The sequence below is a fragment of the Paroedura picta genome, chromosome 14 (genome assembly GCF_049243985.1).
Source record: "Paroedura picta isolate Pp20150507F chromosome 14, Ppicta_v3.0, whole genome shotgun sequence".
NCBI classification, from domain to species: domain Eukaryota; kingdom Metazoa; phylum Chordata; class Lepidosauria; order Squamata; family Gekkonidae; genus Paroedura; species Paroedura picta.
Genome location: NC_135382.1, coordinates 26,122,330 through 26,134,905, shown reverse-complemented (window position 1 = coordinate 26,134,905; position 12,576 = coordinate 26,122,330). Strand labels below are relative to the sequence as shown.

General features: G+C 49.0%; 1 protein-coding gene across 4 annotated transcripts in view; it reads right to left on the bottom strand.

The window, feature by feature from the left end:
* MAF (MAF bZIP transcription factor) overlaps positions 1-12,576 on the bottom strand; it is a 247,041-nt gene that overhangs the window by 228,850 nt on the left and 5,615 nt on the right. For 2 of the 4 annotated variants that reach the window (XM_077310539.1, XM_077310540.1), the window contains exon 2: positions 1,081-1,142. The exons of 1 other annotated variant lie outside the window; for it this stretch is intronic. In XM_077310539.1, the coding sequence (XP_077166654.1) occupies positions 1,109-1,142 (34 nt within the window). In that variant the 3' untranslated portion in view covers positions 1,081-1,108. Of the gene's footprint in view, positions 1-1,080; positions 1,143-6,208; positions 6,520-12,576 lie in introns of those variants that run through there. One more of the 4 variants, XR_013226597.1, reaches the window with a different exon arrangement.

Here is a 12,576-nt window from a genome sequence, read left to right as displayed (position 1 = left end):
TACAGTCTGGGGATAGGAAAAAGAACCCCACAAATAAGGATCTGGCACCTCACAGCAGGTGCAGCACAACTGGCCACTGAGCAAACTCACTGTGACGACCCCGGTGGCTGAAAGACCCCTAGGCACCTTGCCAAGAGGACCTACTAACTTTGACCAGGGACCCCCAACCCGAAATGGCTCTTGTCTACAGCTGTGTGATAGGCAGAAAACAGAAGGACATCCCAGTTGTGGCTTTTCAATCTGCAAAGGGGCTGTAACTAACAAAATTCTTCTAAGGAAACCCTGCTGGGGCTGGGAGTAAAGCAATCCTGCTGTCAGATAAGAAATTTTAAAACAAAACAAAACAAAAAAAGACTTCCATCCCTCCCTTCCCTAGCAGAAAGTGAGATACAGGAACTGTAAATCGTCTTGCTAGTTCCTGTTTGCCACAAAGGCCAGCTAAGACTAGAACTGCACGTCTGAACTATGCAAAGAGAAAGACTAAGGTAGTCACACCTGGAAGTCCCTATCCAAGAAGAAGAAAGGAGAAGGTGGCCAGATGTCCATCTCCGCACCAGGGCAAACACAGGGATGGGCAAGGGAGGAAGGAAGGAACAAAAACTAGAAGGCAACTCACTCCTCCCATTAATGTTTGCTCATTCATCCTTAGAACACATGTTTTGAAAAATTCGGCCAAATGTAAGGAAATTAAACCCCCTCATGTGGAGGCCGAGGCAGTTCCATTGGCCAACAATGTCACCAAGCACAGCCCTTTAATAAGATTCCAGGCAGATTGTCACAATTTATCCTCTGTAAATCCACAGCGTGTTCTGAAATGCACTTGGGTAAGAAAGCTAAAACACAACAATGGCATCACATCTGCAAAAGATGATCTACACCCACCAAGTTACAAAAGAAGCCTGCTTGGTGTCTAAAGAGAAAGTTAAGAAACCACCATTGCATAAAAACTAGAGGCTCTATCAAAGCTTTTGGGAAAAATCAATGGGAAAACTCCCACTGCATTCAATAAATTTTGTATCATGCACCAGCTTGGCAATGTGGGGTTTTTTTTAACTATATAAAAAGGAAACCAAATTGTACCTTTTCAGACTTCAGGCAACAGGGATTCTCACATCACTGATGTAGAAGATTCTCTTGGGTACCTAATTTAGTAAAATATATTAAAATAAACAACAGAGCATTAATAAAGGGTTCTAAAAACACTAGGTTTGTATAAACCCTGTCCAAAGCAAAGATCAGTTAGCTTTATGTTTCATTAGCAATGATTTTAAACAATTACAGAACTAAGGTTCACTCCAGTGGCACCTTTACAGTTACAAAACTGATGCTAAAGCATGTGAAATGGATTTCTGTTTCATAAAGTACTACAACATCTCATACTGACTAATGCAATACAAAGTTTTTAGTCAGAAAATACCCTTTTCCTCATCTTTCTAAGGTGTGTACTACAAAGCTTCCAGGTTCTCCCTAAGAAATTGATTTTTATTGATATTTATATTTAATTCAAAGAATTAATCAGCCACGTTGATGCAAATAGTGTTATCAAACGTGCTTTGCTACTCAATATGAAAAAAATTATATATATATATATATATTCAAGGGACAAAATTAGATAAATTGTACATACTTCAATTACCCCCCCCCCACTCAACCCAAAAAATGCATTTAAAGAATGACTTGTAAATTTGTAATTGGTCGCAGCCTGATAGCTGCGGTGTAACCGTAGAGTAACCACATCAAAGTCAATACACCTGCTCCACAGTAAGCAAGCTGCAAGTGGGCAGTTCAAATTTTGAAAGTGATCGTTGCTGTAAAGAAATGGCATGTAATAAGCATGACAAGAATACAAATTCTGCATCTTGAGGGTATATTTACAACAGTAAAAGAAACAAAATGAGTGATGTTTGATTGCCAAACTCCTAATCAGCACAGGAAGAAAAAACATCCACTATACTTTTTAAAAAATGCTTTGTTATGCCTCTACATACAGATCCCTGTAAACACCAAAACGTATTGGTGTGAAATATTAAAATGTATGCTCCGAAAGTACAAGTAAAATGTGCTCTGTTGTACAGGAAAACATGAGGTCAGGCTGTGAGATGCATAATGATGGCTTCCAGATGCCTCCTGTGCCTGCCTTCTGTGTTATTTTTGGATCAAAAAGAGAGAGAGAGAGATTGGGGATACTGCCTCCTTAAATGCAATATCTGGCATTCCGCCCAGGATCTCTTAAAGCAGATGACTTCTTTAGACCTTGGGTGTCATTTTCCTCAAGATGACCTCTGCTTTCATGCCAACTGGCGAATCCATCCGATTATGAATGCATTCATTTGGGAAGGGATAGGTATTCAATTCTTCGCTCTCATCACCCCCACCCCCTGCACACCTGAAGTGCATCCAAAAAAACTGTTGTTGTCAGCATCCTTTTATTATCTTAGAGCTATCCAAAGGATATCCCTGATCTGGCACAACCCCAGGACAACTGGATCAAAAGGCCTCAAGCCCACGATCAGAAACTTTGCAAAGGCATTGTGTGAAGCCCCAACACTCCGCTCAAATGACTTGGTGATTAGGGATTAATAGAGAGAAGGAGCCAAGAAGTTCAGCATTGATACAGGCCAGAAATGCAATGAGACTTATTCATTTCACATGGCTGATAATGTTCCTCTTTTTCTTATTAGTTGGCAGCATTGGGAGGAGAGTTAACATTAGATTGCTCCCCCTTATCCGTGTCTGATAGGATATGCTTCTGTATTTTAAAAAATAAAAAAATAAAACACCTTTCCCAAGACAAGCTGTTGGATCTGACAAGAACAGCTGAATCCGACACAATCTCATTTATTTAAATGTTACAGCTACCTTACTCCTTAGAAAATTAGTTTGCAGTAAGTCCCACGCTTATTTATTGTTATTATTGTTATTATTGTTGTTATTATTGTTGTTGTTGTTGTTATTCTTATTCTTATTATGAGATGTGATTTGTAGACCGCCCCTCCCTGCAAGCAGGCTTGGGGTGGTTAATAAAACAAAACTCACACATATATGATTAAAACATAAACATCCGCAAGTTATCAAAAATAAAAATAAAATGCTCCAATAGTTCCTCAGTGGGACTAACTTATTCAGATATTCCCAGATTCCCATGGCGGGGAAATGGGGAGGAGAGGTCCGAGATCCATCTTGAATTGTACGGAATCTTAATGCACATTTGGGTGTCAACTGTAAGTGTGGCAGAAGAGTGAACTTTTGCAGGCCCTTTAGAACTCTCATAGCGCAGACAGGGCCTGGATCTCTGCTTGCAGCTCATTCTACCAGGCTGGAGCCAGGCCTGAAAAGACCCTGATTCTGGTTGAGGCCAATGGCACCTCTTTGGAGCTTCCAATGTAAAATACACTTTTCCCACCCATGCCCCCAACACTGAATTTATGGTAGACTCTGACATGTCCTGACCTCGCTGGTCCTGGTTAGTAACTGAATGGGAGGCCACCAAGAAAGACCAGGGCTGCTATGCAAAGACAAGCAATGGCAAACCCCCTCTGATGGTCTAATGCCCTGAAAACCCTACATGGGTAGCCATAAGTGCACATCCACTCGATGTCACTTTCCACCATCAGATCGGCACCTTATGGGCTCAAACAAAGTAGCATGAAGGAAACATGCAGTTGCTAGCAACTCAACATTGTAAGAGGCCACTTGCTACTTTCCTTTTCACAGATTATGAAAAAAATTGTATCTCAAAAGCATTTTTTAAATAACCACAAATAAATAAGTTCCTAAAGCAGGAACACTGAGACACCCTGGAATAACTGCAGTGGCCAGAACTAGCAATATGTATTAGCAGATAGATAGCAACACGCACAATGGAGACACGTCTCTTTTGCAAAAAGCATGCTTCCCACACACACATCCCACCCTAAGCTGCTTTGTATCTTTTTTCAAACGTTAAAGAACATCATGTAGCACAGACCAAGGGAGAAAATGCACAGGGCCAGAACTGCAACAAAGCAGCAACTAAGAATCTTGGGCTGCAGAAGTGACCTTTGAAAAATGTAAAAATAGGGGCAAGTGACATACTTTGTGCATGTTAGTTGCTGGGATGATAACCACCTAGAAATCAACAGAGACATGCCAGGCACTCGGTTTGCAGGCGCCATTTGAACTAAGAGGAACAGAAGTCGTTTAGGGCAACACCCCCAGCCGCTGTTATCAATCTGGTTTTTAAAAATGCACATTTTAAATTTGCAGTTAATGACTCGACCAATTAACTCCTGTTTTCATTTACCTGCAAACAGCATCCGAGACTTGAGAAGCCAAAGGGTCTCAGGAAAGCATCACACCCTTCAACGGCTTAATTGCTCCATCTACAGAGGCCACTATCTGGTCTCAGAGCTAGTTGGAAAACCAAGGCATTAGCATGCTGCTCGGAGGTTTACATTCAAGGTGGCCTACAGGCATAAACACAAGCCTTATGGGTAGCCTCTGTAATTTTTTTCGCTCACCTACAAATCACACCACTGAGGTTTCTTTCAACAGTTATCTGTATTGTTCCTTAAAATCAGAGTCCAGTAGCACCTTTAAGACCAACAAAGATTTATTCAAGGCGTGAGCTTTCGAGTGCAGGCACTCTTCGTCAGACTAAGAACTGACCATCATAACAAGTTCTTAGTCTGAGGAAGAGTGCTTGCACTCGAAAGCTCACGCCTTGAATAAATCTTTGTTGGTCTTAAAGGTGCCACTGGACTCTGATTTTATTGTGCTACTTCAGACCAACACGGCTACTCATTTGAATCTGTATTGTTACGTAAACCGTCCTGAGCCTTCACGGAGGACAGTACATAAATATAATAATAATAATAATAATAATAATAATAATAATAATAATAATAATAATAGGTAAAGGTAAAGGTATCCCCTGTGCAAGCACCGAGTCATGTCTGACCCTTGGGGTGACGCCCTCTAGCGTTTTCATGGCAGACTCAATACGGGGTGGTTTGCCAGTGCCTTCCCCAGTCATGACCGTTTACCCCCCAGCAAGCTGGGTACTCATTTTACCGACCTCGGAAGGATGGAAGGCTGAGTCAACCTTGAGCCGGCTGCTGGGATCGAACTCCCAACCTCATGAGCAAAGCTTTCAGGCGGCTGCCTTACCACTCTGTGCCACAAGAGGCTCATAATAATAATAATAATAATAATAATAATAATAATAATAATAATAATAATAATAATAATAATAATAAACAAACAAGGGTCATAGCCATTGTCAGTACTAGATCTGGCCTTATTGAAAACATCCTTGAATCATAACAGTTTGAGTCCTGTGGCACAAAAGTGTAAGCTTTTGTATGCATGTATATTTCTTCCGATACAAAGTGAGTATGCACACAAAAGTTTATACTTTGTAGATCTCAAGAAGTGCCACTGGATTCAAACTTTGTTCTGGTGCTTCAGACCCACACAGCCTAAATATACTCTCGGCTAACGTCAACATTGTCCAAGCAGGCAGCCATATGCCTGGGTCACCACACAGAACCAGGGTACGACTTTAGAAGTCAAAGACAGCCTCTGAGCAAAAAGCTTCAGGGACCAATTGGTTTCTGCTGAAAGCCCACTCTGGCAAGGGTGCAGAGAGCAAAAGCACCCTGCATCCAACCTGGTCAACAGGAGGATCTCACAGGCTGCTTCTCTACAAAGCTGTTCCCTCTGGACACAGGAAGGGAAAGGGAAGATAGCACCAGCCAGGGGCCCAGGGCTACCAGTTCCAAACTGATAGTCAAATGATGGCAGACAATTAGCAGCTAGCCACTGTACCAGCTTATTTAATGGCAGGGATCTGCTTGAAAACGCTATTTACAGGGAAGGTAACCTTGGAGCCCGCTGTCCTTTTAGCAGGAAAGAAGGAAGAGGCCTGTTGCGAGAAAGTGCTAAGCAGGCACAGAAATTCCCTCTCCTTTACTGAGCTGTGCAAATACAGGCCAGGGCTCACAGGAAACGAAGGGCCCTTGTCCTCCTGTCCTGTCCTTCGCAGCATTTCCTTTTGCGCTTCGGTTTGACTGCGGCATAGGAAAGGAAAGGGCGGGAGGAGAACACAGAATCACAGAACTGGAAGGTACCTCCTGGGTCATCTAGTCCAACCCCCCGCACTATGCAGGACACTCAAAAGCAGTTGTTTGCGTGTTTGTTTCAATAGGACGCGGCTCTCACAACCTACCAAACGAGGCTGGTCCTTTCAGCGTCACACCGGTTAAGCCCAGCTAGAGGAACCCCTCTGAATTAGGTTCTCGGGGCGGAACGGTCCGTAACACCGGGAAAGCCTTCTTCGGCCTTCCTTTGCTCCTTCCGTCTCTGCAGGATACTTTAAAGCAGGCCCGAAAGCTCTGCCCCAATGCCTCGCCCCGTCCCCGCACTGCGCTTTTACGCGCGGCCAATTCCCCGGGCTCCTCCGGGGCTGGAGAACGATGCGGGCCGGCGACATCCGCTTCCGGCTCCCCTGCTCTTCTGTCGGTGTAACGAGACCCACCTGGGCCTGTGGCCTGAGACAGCCACGCTTTAGCCGCAGAGCTTCCCCCGGGCCGGCTGGGCCAAAAGAACGTTCAGCCCAGGCAGGCCAGCCCGGAAAACTGTGCTTGCTTGGAAAGCAGCTCCACCGGTTGAATTCGGCCTGGCTTTCCCTAAGATCGGGCCGCATGGGGCATTTCCTGCGCGTGGCTTTTTCTTTGCCCCGGGCCAAGAGGGCCTTTGCCTCTTGGATCTCTGCGAGGTTTTCAGTATGACTTTTTTTTTTGGGGGGGGGGGTGATCTAAAGGCTTTGCCGCCCAGCACTGGGCAGGCCTACTCATGAGAAAGTCCCGTGTAACTCAACCACTGCCAAGTAAAGGCGTGTGGGACTGCGGCTGAGCGACGCGTGGTTGTCTTGGGGAGGAAAGCACAGAACTATGCAGGCGACCCAAAGGCTACGAGGCTCCTCCGGCTAGGAAATCCGCACCACCCCTCTCTGCGCTCTTTTGCACGGTTCGGGGTGGTTGTGCGAGAAGCGGCGGGAAGGAGGAGGGTCCCTAGAAAGGCAGGACCACCTTCCCTTGCTGTCCTTGGGCCTTAAGGCGGGGGACAGTCTGGACGGCGTTCAGCTCCCGTTCTAGGGCCGGTTGGTTGTACGCTGTTGGTCTGGCGTCGGTTCTTCCCAGTTTCGCCTCGTCCTCTGCTGAACAGCGCTCGAAGTCTGCCGCACCTGGGATTCTCACAGGGAAAGCAAAAAGCAACCCAAGCAGTCCACGCCTGCCTCTTTCTCTGGATTCAACGCACAGGGGCTGGGCCGCCCCAGGTCTCCTCAGAATCTCACGCAAGACTGAGGTCTGTTCAAGGGCGCTTTCTCCAAGGAAAGCGTATTGAGGGTCCCTCTCGCTCTTTTTCTCAGATCCTTGGCAACCGGCTGTGAGAAAAGGGTGACCGAAACGCTCCTCCCTTTCCTTTCCTTACCTGAAACATTCCTAGACATTGAAATCGGGCGCAAAGAATTGCTGGAGAGATTTAAAAGAGAACCATGCGCCCCTGGTAACATTTTAGCATTATGAAATGTTGAGGTCCTTTGTTGGGAAGGCGCACCTCCGGAATCCTACAAGCGAAACCTCTAGTTTCCATCCCACCTTTACGCAGACGGGGGGGGGGTTGTTTAGTTCCCAGCGAAGTAACACTGAAATGCTCTCTTGCTTTCCTACAGGCTTACACCGCTAAGGGCTCTCACACTGTATGCGCCTTCCGCGAACAGGCAAAGATCTCCCGCTTTATGCACACTTCGTGGGGAGTGATTCCCGTTCAATTTAGGAGCCAGGAAGCGTTGACTCCATGCGAGTGAAATCAGGCTGCGCAGCGTTTCCTCTGCGCGTAAGCGCTCCGCGCCCAAAGTCAGTGTGCCTGAAAGACGCTTTCGCGGAAGCAGGAGAGTTCGCCGTCTTTGACGGCTGCGATCCCCATCGCTGGGGCAGCCTCGGTGCCCTTCATCCTAACTCCCGGTATTCCGAGCCTGGGAGAGCAAGCGGAGCTTTACCTCCGAGTAGGCGTGCTTAAGGCGCGAGCGACAAAGGCTCCTAAGAAAGGAATGCCTCGAAGTTGTCTTTGGACACGCAGGAGGGAAAACGGCATCCTCGGGCTGGAGCCGAAATTGACATGCTTGTCAATTTCCTCGAAGCGCCTTTTGCGGCTGGTTGACCCGAGGAAACGGCCAAGGCGGCGCTTCGTCCTCCCGCTCCAGAAGGAGGAAGCCCGGGGAGCGGACCTGGCCCACTTGCCCATAGCCCTGCGCCGTTTGCAAGGCAGCTGCCGGAGCCGAGACCTTGCTCCAGCCCGACAGCCTGTGTTGTGTCTGGACTAACAATCGGGCGGCCCTTTGGCCCTCCGCCCGCGCCTTGCGCCCCTTCCTGCGCGCGCATCGTTCTTTCCTCGGAGCTGGCAAAGTTAGACTGGAGCCGGGCGGGTGTCATTGCGCGCCTGGATCGGTATTCCTAAGAGGGAGGGGGGGGTGATGGTGGTGGTCTATGTGGGGGGGGGGGAATCAGACACCCTTAAAGCTCCTTCCTTCAAATGCCTATGATTGTGCAGCGGAATGCGCCAGCCGGCCAGGCTTTCGGTCCCAGATGAGTGCCCCGCGGGGGAGGTGCGAGAACTGCACCCGCCACGATTCCCCGACGGAAGCGAATGAATGGGCTTTGATTCGGAGCGTGCCGCTAGGGAAGAGAGGCCGATTTCTCTTCCGCGGTTCCTCCGGGGACGGGCGGCAGACTCCGAAAGGAGAGCCTCGCAGCGTCATGGAAAGCTGCAACTTTTTGGGCCGCCTCTCGGATCCCACCGTAGGGTTCCTTCCGGCTCTTTCCGCAATACTTTTGCGCCGCTGCGCTGAATGGAAGCCAACCACGCCGAGAAGATCCGCCCTCCTCCCTCCCCTGTCCGGAACTCTATGGAGAATTACTTCCTTGGTTGCTGTGGATTGAGACTGGAGTAGCTCGGGATAGCAGCGCACGGGGGGGTTGTACTTTAGAGCCAGGAACGGTGTTCGCGCGGCCTTGGACGGCAACCGGGAGCGGATGACGGATTTTTAATTTGCAGAGAGGGCGAAGTTCCTGGGCATGTTTACTCGGAGGTTAACCCCCTCCAGCACCCAAAGAGATTCGCTCCCGAGGAAATGTGTCTCAGGAGGACCGCAAAGTTGCAGATAGACGCTCCTTCCTGGGTTGTACAAGAGCGCACAGCGCTAACGCAAGCGCAGTGCGAATGCGCTTTGGCAGAGGGCAAAGGCCCCGAGCTCCTAAACCAGGCTGGCCGCGGCTGGGGTAGAACTTAAGCAGGCTTGGGAGTACTTGATAAGGCCCAGCCCTGCAGGAAGCATCCCTCATATCTAATTTTTCTCCGGGAAATCCATTAGGATCTGGAGCTATTCACGCCTAAGCAAATAAAATAACATCGACCTTGCAGGTGCTGAAGTTTGGGCTGAACCTGACCCGGAGTCTTGACCCCCGTCCTTAATGTACTGACTTCCCTCTTGCCCTGTGGCCCCATTTGCAGCCAGGTAGGGGGCCATCTCCACCAGCCACTTAGATGAAAGCCCTGCAGAATTCAGAGGGAATGGCTCAGAAATTTGCAGCCCCATGAAATCAGAATCCAGACTGATTTTATTGTGCTACTTCAGACCAACACAACTACTCATTTGAATCTGTCCCATGAAGGTTGACTTGGAAATGTCCCACTATATTCCAAAGACAGCACAGTTACAATGGAGCTCTGTGCAAAGTCACTGCGGTCTAAGAACCAAGAGCCAGCATGGTGGAGTGGTTGTACAAGTCTTTTGGACTAAGCTGTTGGAAATCCAAGTTCAAATGGCCCCTCTGCCCTGGAAGCTTGCGGGGTGGCCTTGGGCCAGTCACAAACCCTCAGCCTTGCCCACCTCACAGGGTTGTTGTTAGAATAAAATGGAAGAAACTAGAAGGGTTTCTACTGGGGTGAAAAGCCTGGATCTACATAAATAAAGATAAGCTGGGTTTCAAATGATGAGGCTGTATAGAATTGGAAGGTAACATTGCAAGCTTAAGCACACTTTCCTAGGACTGAATCTCCTTGCACAGGTCTGAACACCATCCTGAGTGGAGTGCACTGTAAGATGCAAACACCCAGGTGGGGTCTGGACAAAAAACTCAAACATCCCTATACTTAATGCCACTAGGAACCCTAATATTTAGGGACACACACAAGGTAAATATCAGTTGCACCTCTAAAATCCTTTTGTGGTTATCTAGTTGCAAGGGCCTTGAAAGGCTATAAACCCTAAAGGGAGGAGGCTGTCTTCTGAAATTAAATCCTTTCACCTGAGTTTGGGGAGAAAGGCTTTAAAAATGAAGGGGGAATTAGCATCAAGGCCCACCTTCCAAAAGTTCAGGGGTTGCAACACCTCTGGTGTGACCATGAGCAGCAAGGGCTGCTCACCCAAAAGAAATGGAGGGAAGGAGGGAGGGAAGGAAGGAAGGAGCATTCAGGATCAGGAATGGCAGTGCCCTGTTGAAGAAGGGGCAGAGGGGATATGAGACCCCATTTCAAGATGGGCTGGGGACACAGAGGAGAGGCAGCATTGGGATGGGCGGATTGTTTTCAAGGCGGTTCCCAGACTTCTCCTAAAATCACTATTTTTTTCTGGTGGTGTGGAATTACAAGACTGGAGTGGGGGGGAGTTTAATAGAAGTAAGCAAACTGCAAGGTTATTTAAAATAAGACATCTCCCCCCCCCAAAATCAGAAGACCCCCCCCCTCCTGGTTTGCATGGCAAGCTCTGGCAGGTGGGCCAAGCAACTGTTTTCTCCAAGGGTGAAGCATGGGAAGTGGTCTTCCTCCCCACCCACTACCCAAGAGGCACAGAAAGGCCCTGGGAGGGGGGGCGAGGCCGGGTCAGTGCCGATTACAAATCCCCCTTTACCCGGAAGTCAATCCCTCTGTATTCGTGCTTGCAGCCTTAAGCGCGTGCTAATGACCCCCCAGTTGTCCTTTGGTGCCAACGAAGCTGGGGAGCGAGCGAGCAGAGAGGGGCTAAGCAGGGGAGGCAGCTTCCGAGTGGCCACGATCCCTTCAGCCTTCTGGGTGGGTCTGCCTTCCTTTCCAGCAAAGAGGGAGACGACGACACTGAGCCAAACGGCCAGAGGGGAGGCAACTCCGAAGGGCACACCCCGCCCGTCTCTCCCCGCGGCGGCGGAGAGGATTCGCCAGCAAGCTCTAGGGATCGGGGCCGGAGGGGGAGGGAGGCCAGCACGATCCTCCCCGCGGCGCAACTTGAGCCAAGGCGCCTGGCCTCCGGAGTGTTGCCTTTCTACCCTCTTGTCGCCTCTTTGGGGCAAACAAAAGACCCTCCACCGTCGCCTCCTACTTTGGAAAAGGAGAGAAAGGAAATGCCCGTGGCTGGAAGACGAGGCTTCCCTTGCTGCAGCAAGAGGCTTGCAAATTTGGCCCTGCCCGCCACCTCCGAGGCCCACTTTTTCGAGGCTGGCGTGGCAACACGTGTCCCGGTCGCTCCAGTCCTCCCGGCTTCGGGGGCCGTTCTTTCCAGGGTTCGTAAAGGATTGGGACCTTCGCAAATGTGGAAGGAAGTTCCTTGCTTGCACGCCTGCACCTTCGCTTGCTTTCTCTCACCCGCTCCCCTGTCTCTTCCCTGCACCAGAGTGCCAGCATGCTTTTGCAGACGTGGGGTTTCTTAGCCTCCCCCCCCACTCACCCCCCCCCCCGAGAGATACCAGAATTGAGATCTCTCTCGCTTTTGGAGAGGGACAAAAGTTTGCTCCCAAGCGAGGACATACTCTTCGCCACGCGCCCACAGCCCATTTGCAAAGGAGGTTTAAACATTTCGGGCAAGGAAGGTAGAAAAGCCCCGGCGATCTTTCGAAGGGCGGATCATTTCTTCTGCTCAGCCAATGGCAAGCAGTTTACCATCCGATTACACATTAACCGACCCGGAGAACTGCGGTGATGCAGCCTGGAGTTTGCCTGGCCGGGATCAGAAGAAGGTCAAGTACTGAAGGACGACCTGTGTGTGGGTGTCAGGATTAAGAGAGGCAGGGCAACTCGGCCTTAGGGGGGAGACAGTTGGGACAGACCTACCCAGTACCCTTCCAGGGCCCAGTACCCTTCTGCACACCTTGGCTAATGCACTCTGAATGCATTAGAAAACCCAGCTGCAAAAAGCACATTGGAAGTGCGTTATCCAACGTGTGCATATGGGCCCAGTCTCTCCTCTTTGCCGAAGGTGACTTTCACATCCAAATGCTGGAAAACTTTCACAAAAATGGCTACATGGTTTAGGGGGCATAAATGGCCCTAGACCACAATTCTTTAGATCTGTCACACATACATATACAATACAGAACAGTAAAGAACACCTTGGGACAAAGCTGGGCCCCTGCAACTTTGTTAAGTGTCTGATGACCTTTGAACTTAGCACAGCAGGGGTTTAAAAGCAGGATCTTGTAAAATTTTACAGGCCAGAACTTGCTTGTAAATGAAAACATGGCCCAGTTCTCAGCAGTTTCTATGGCAGAGTCCTGTTCCCTTCCC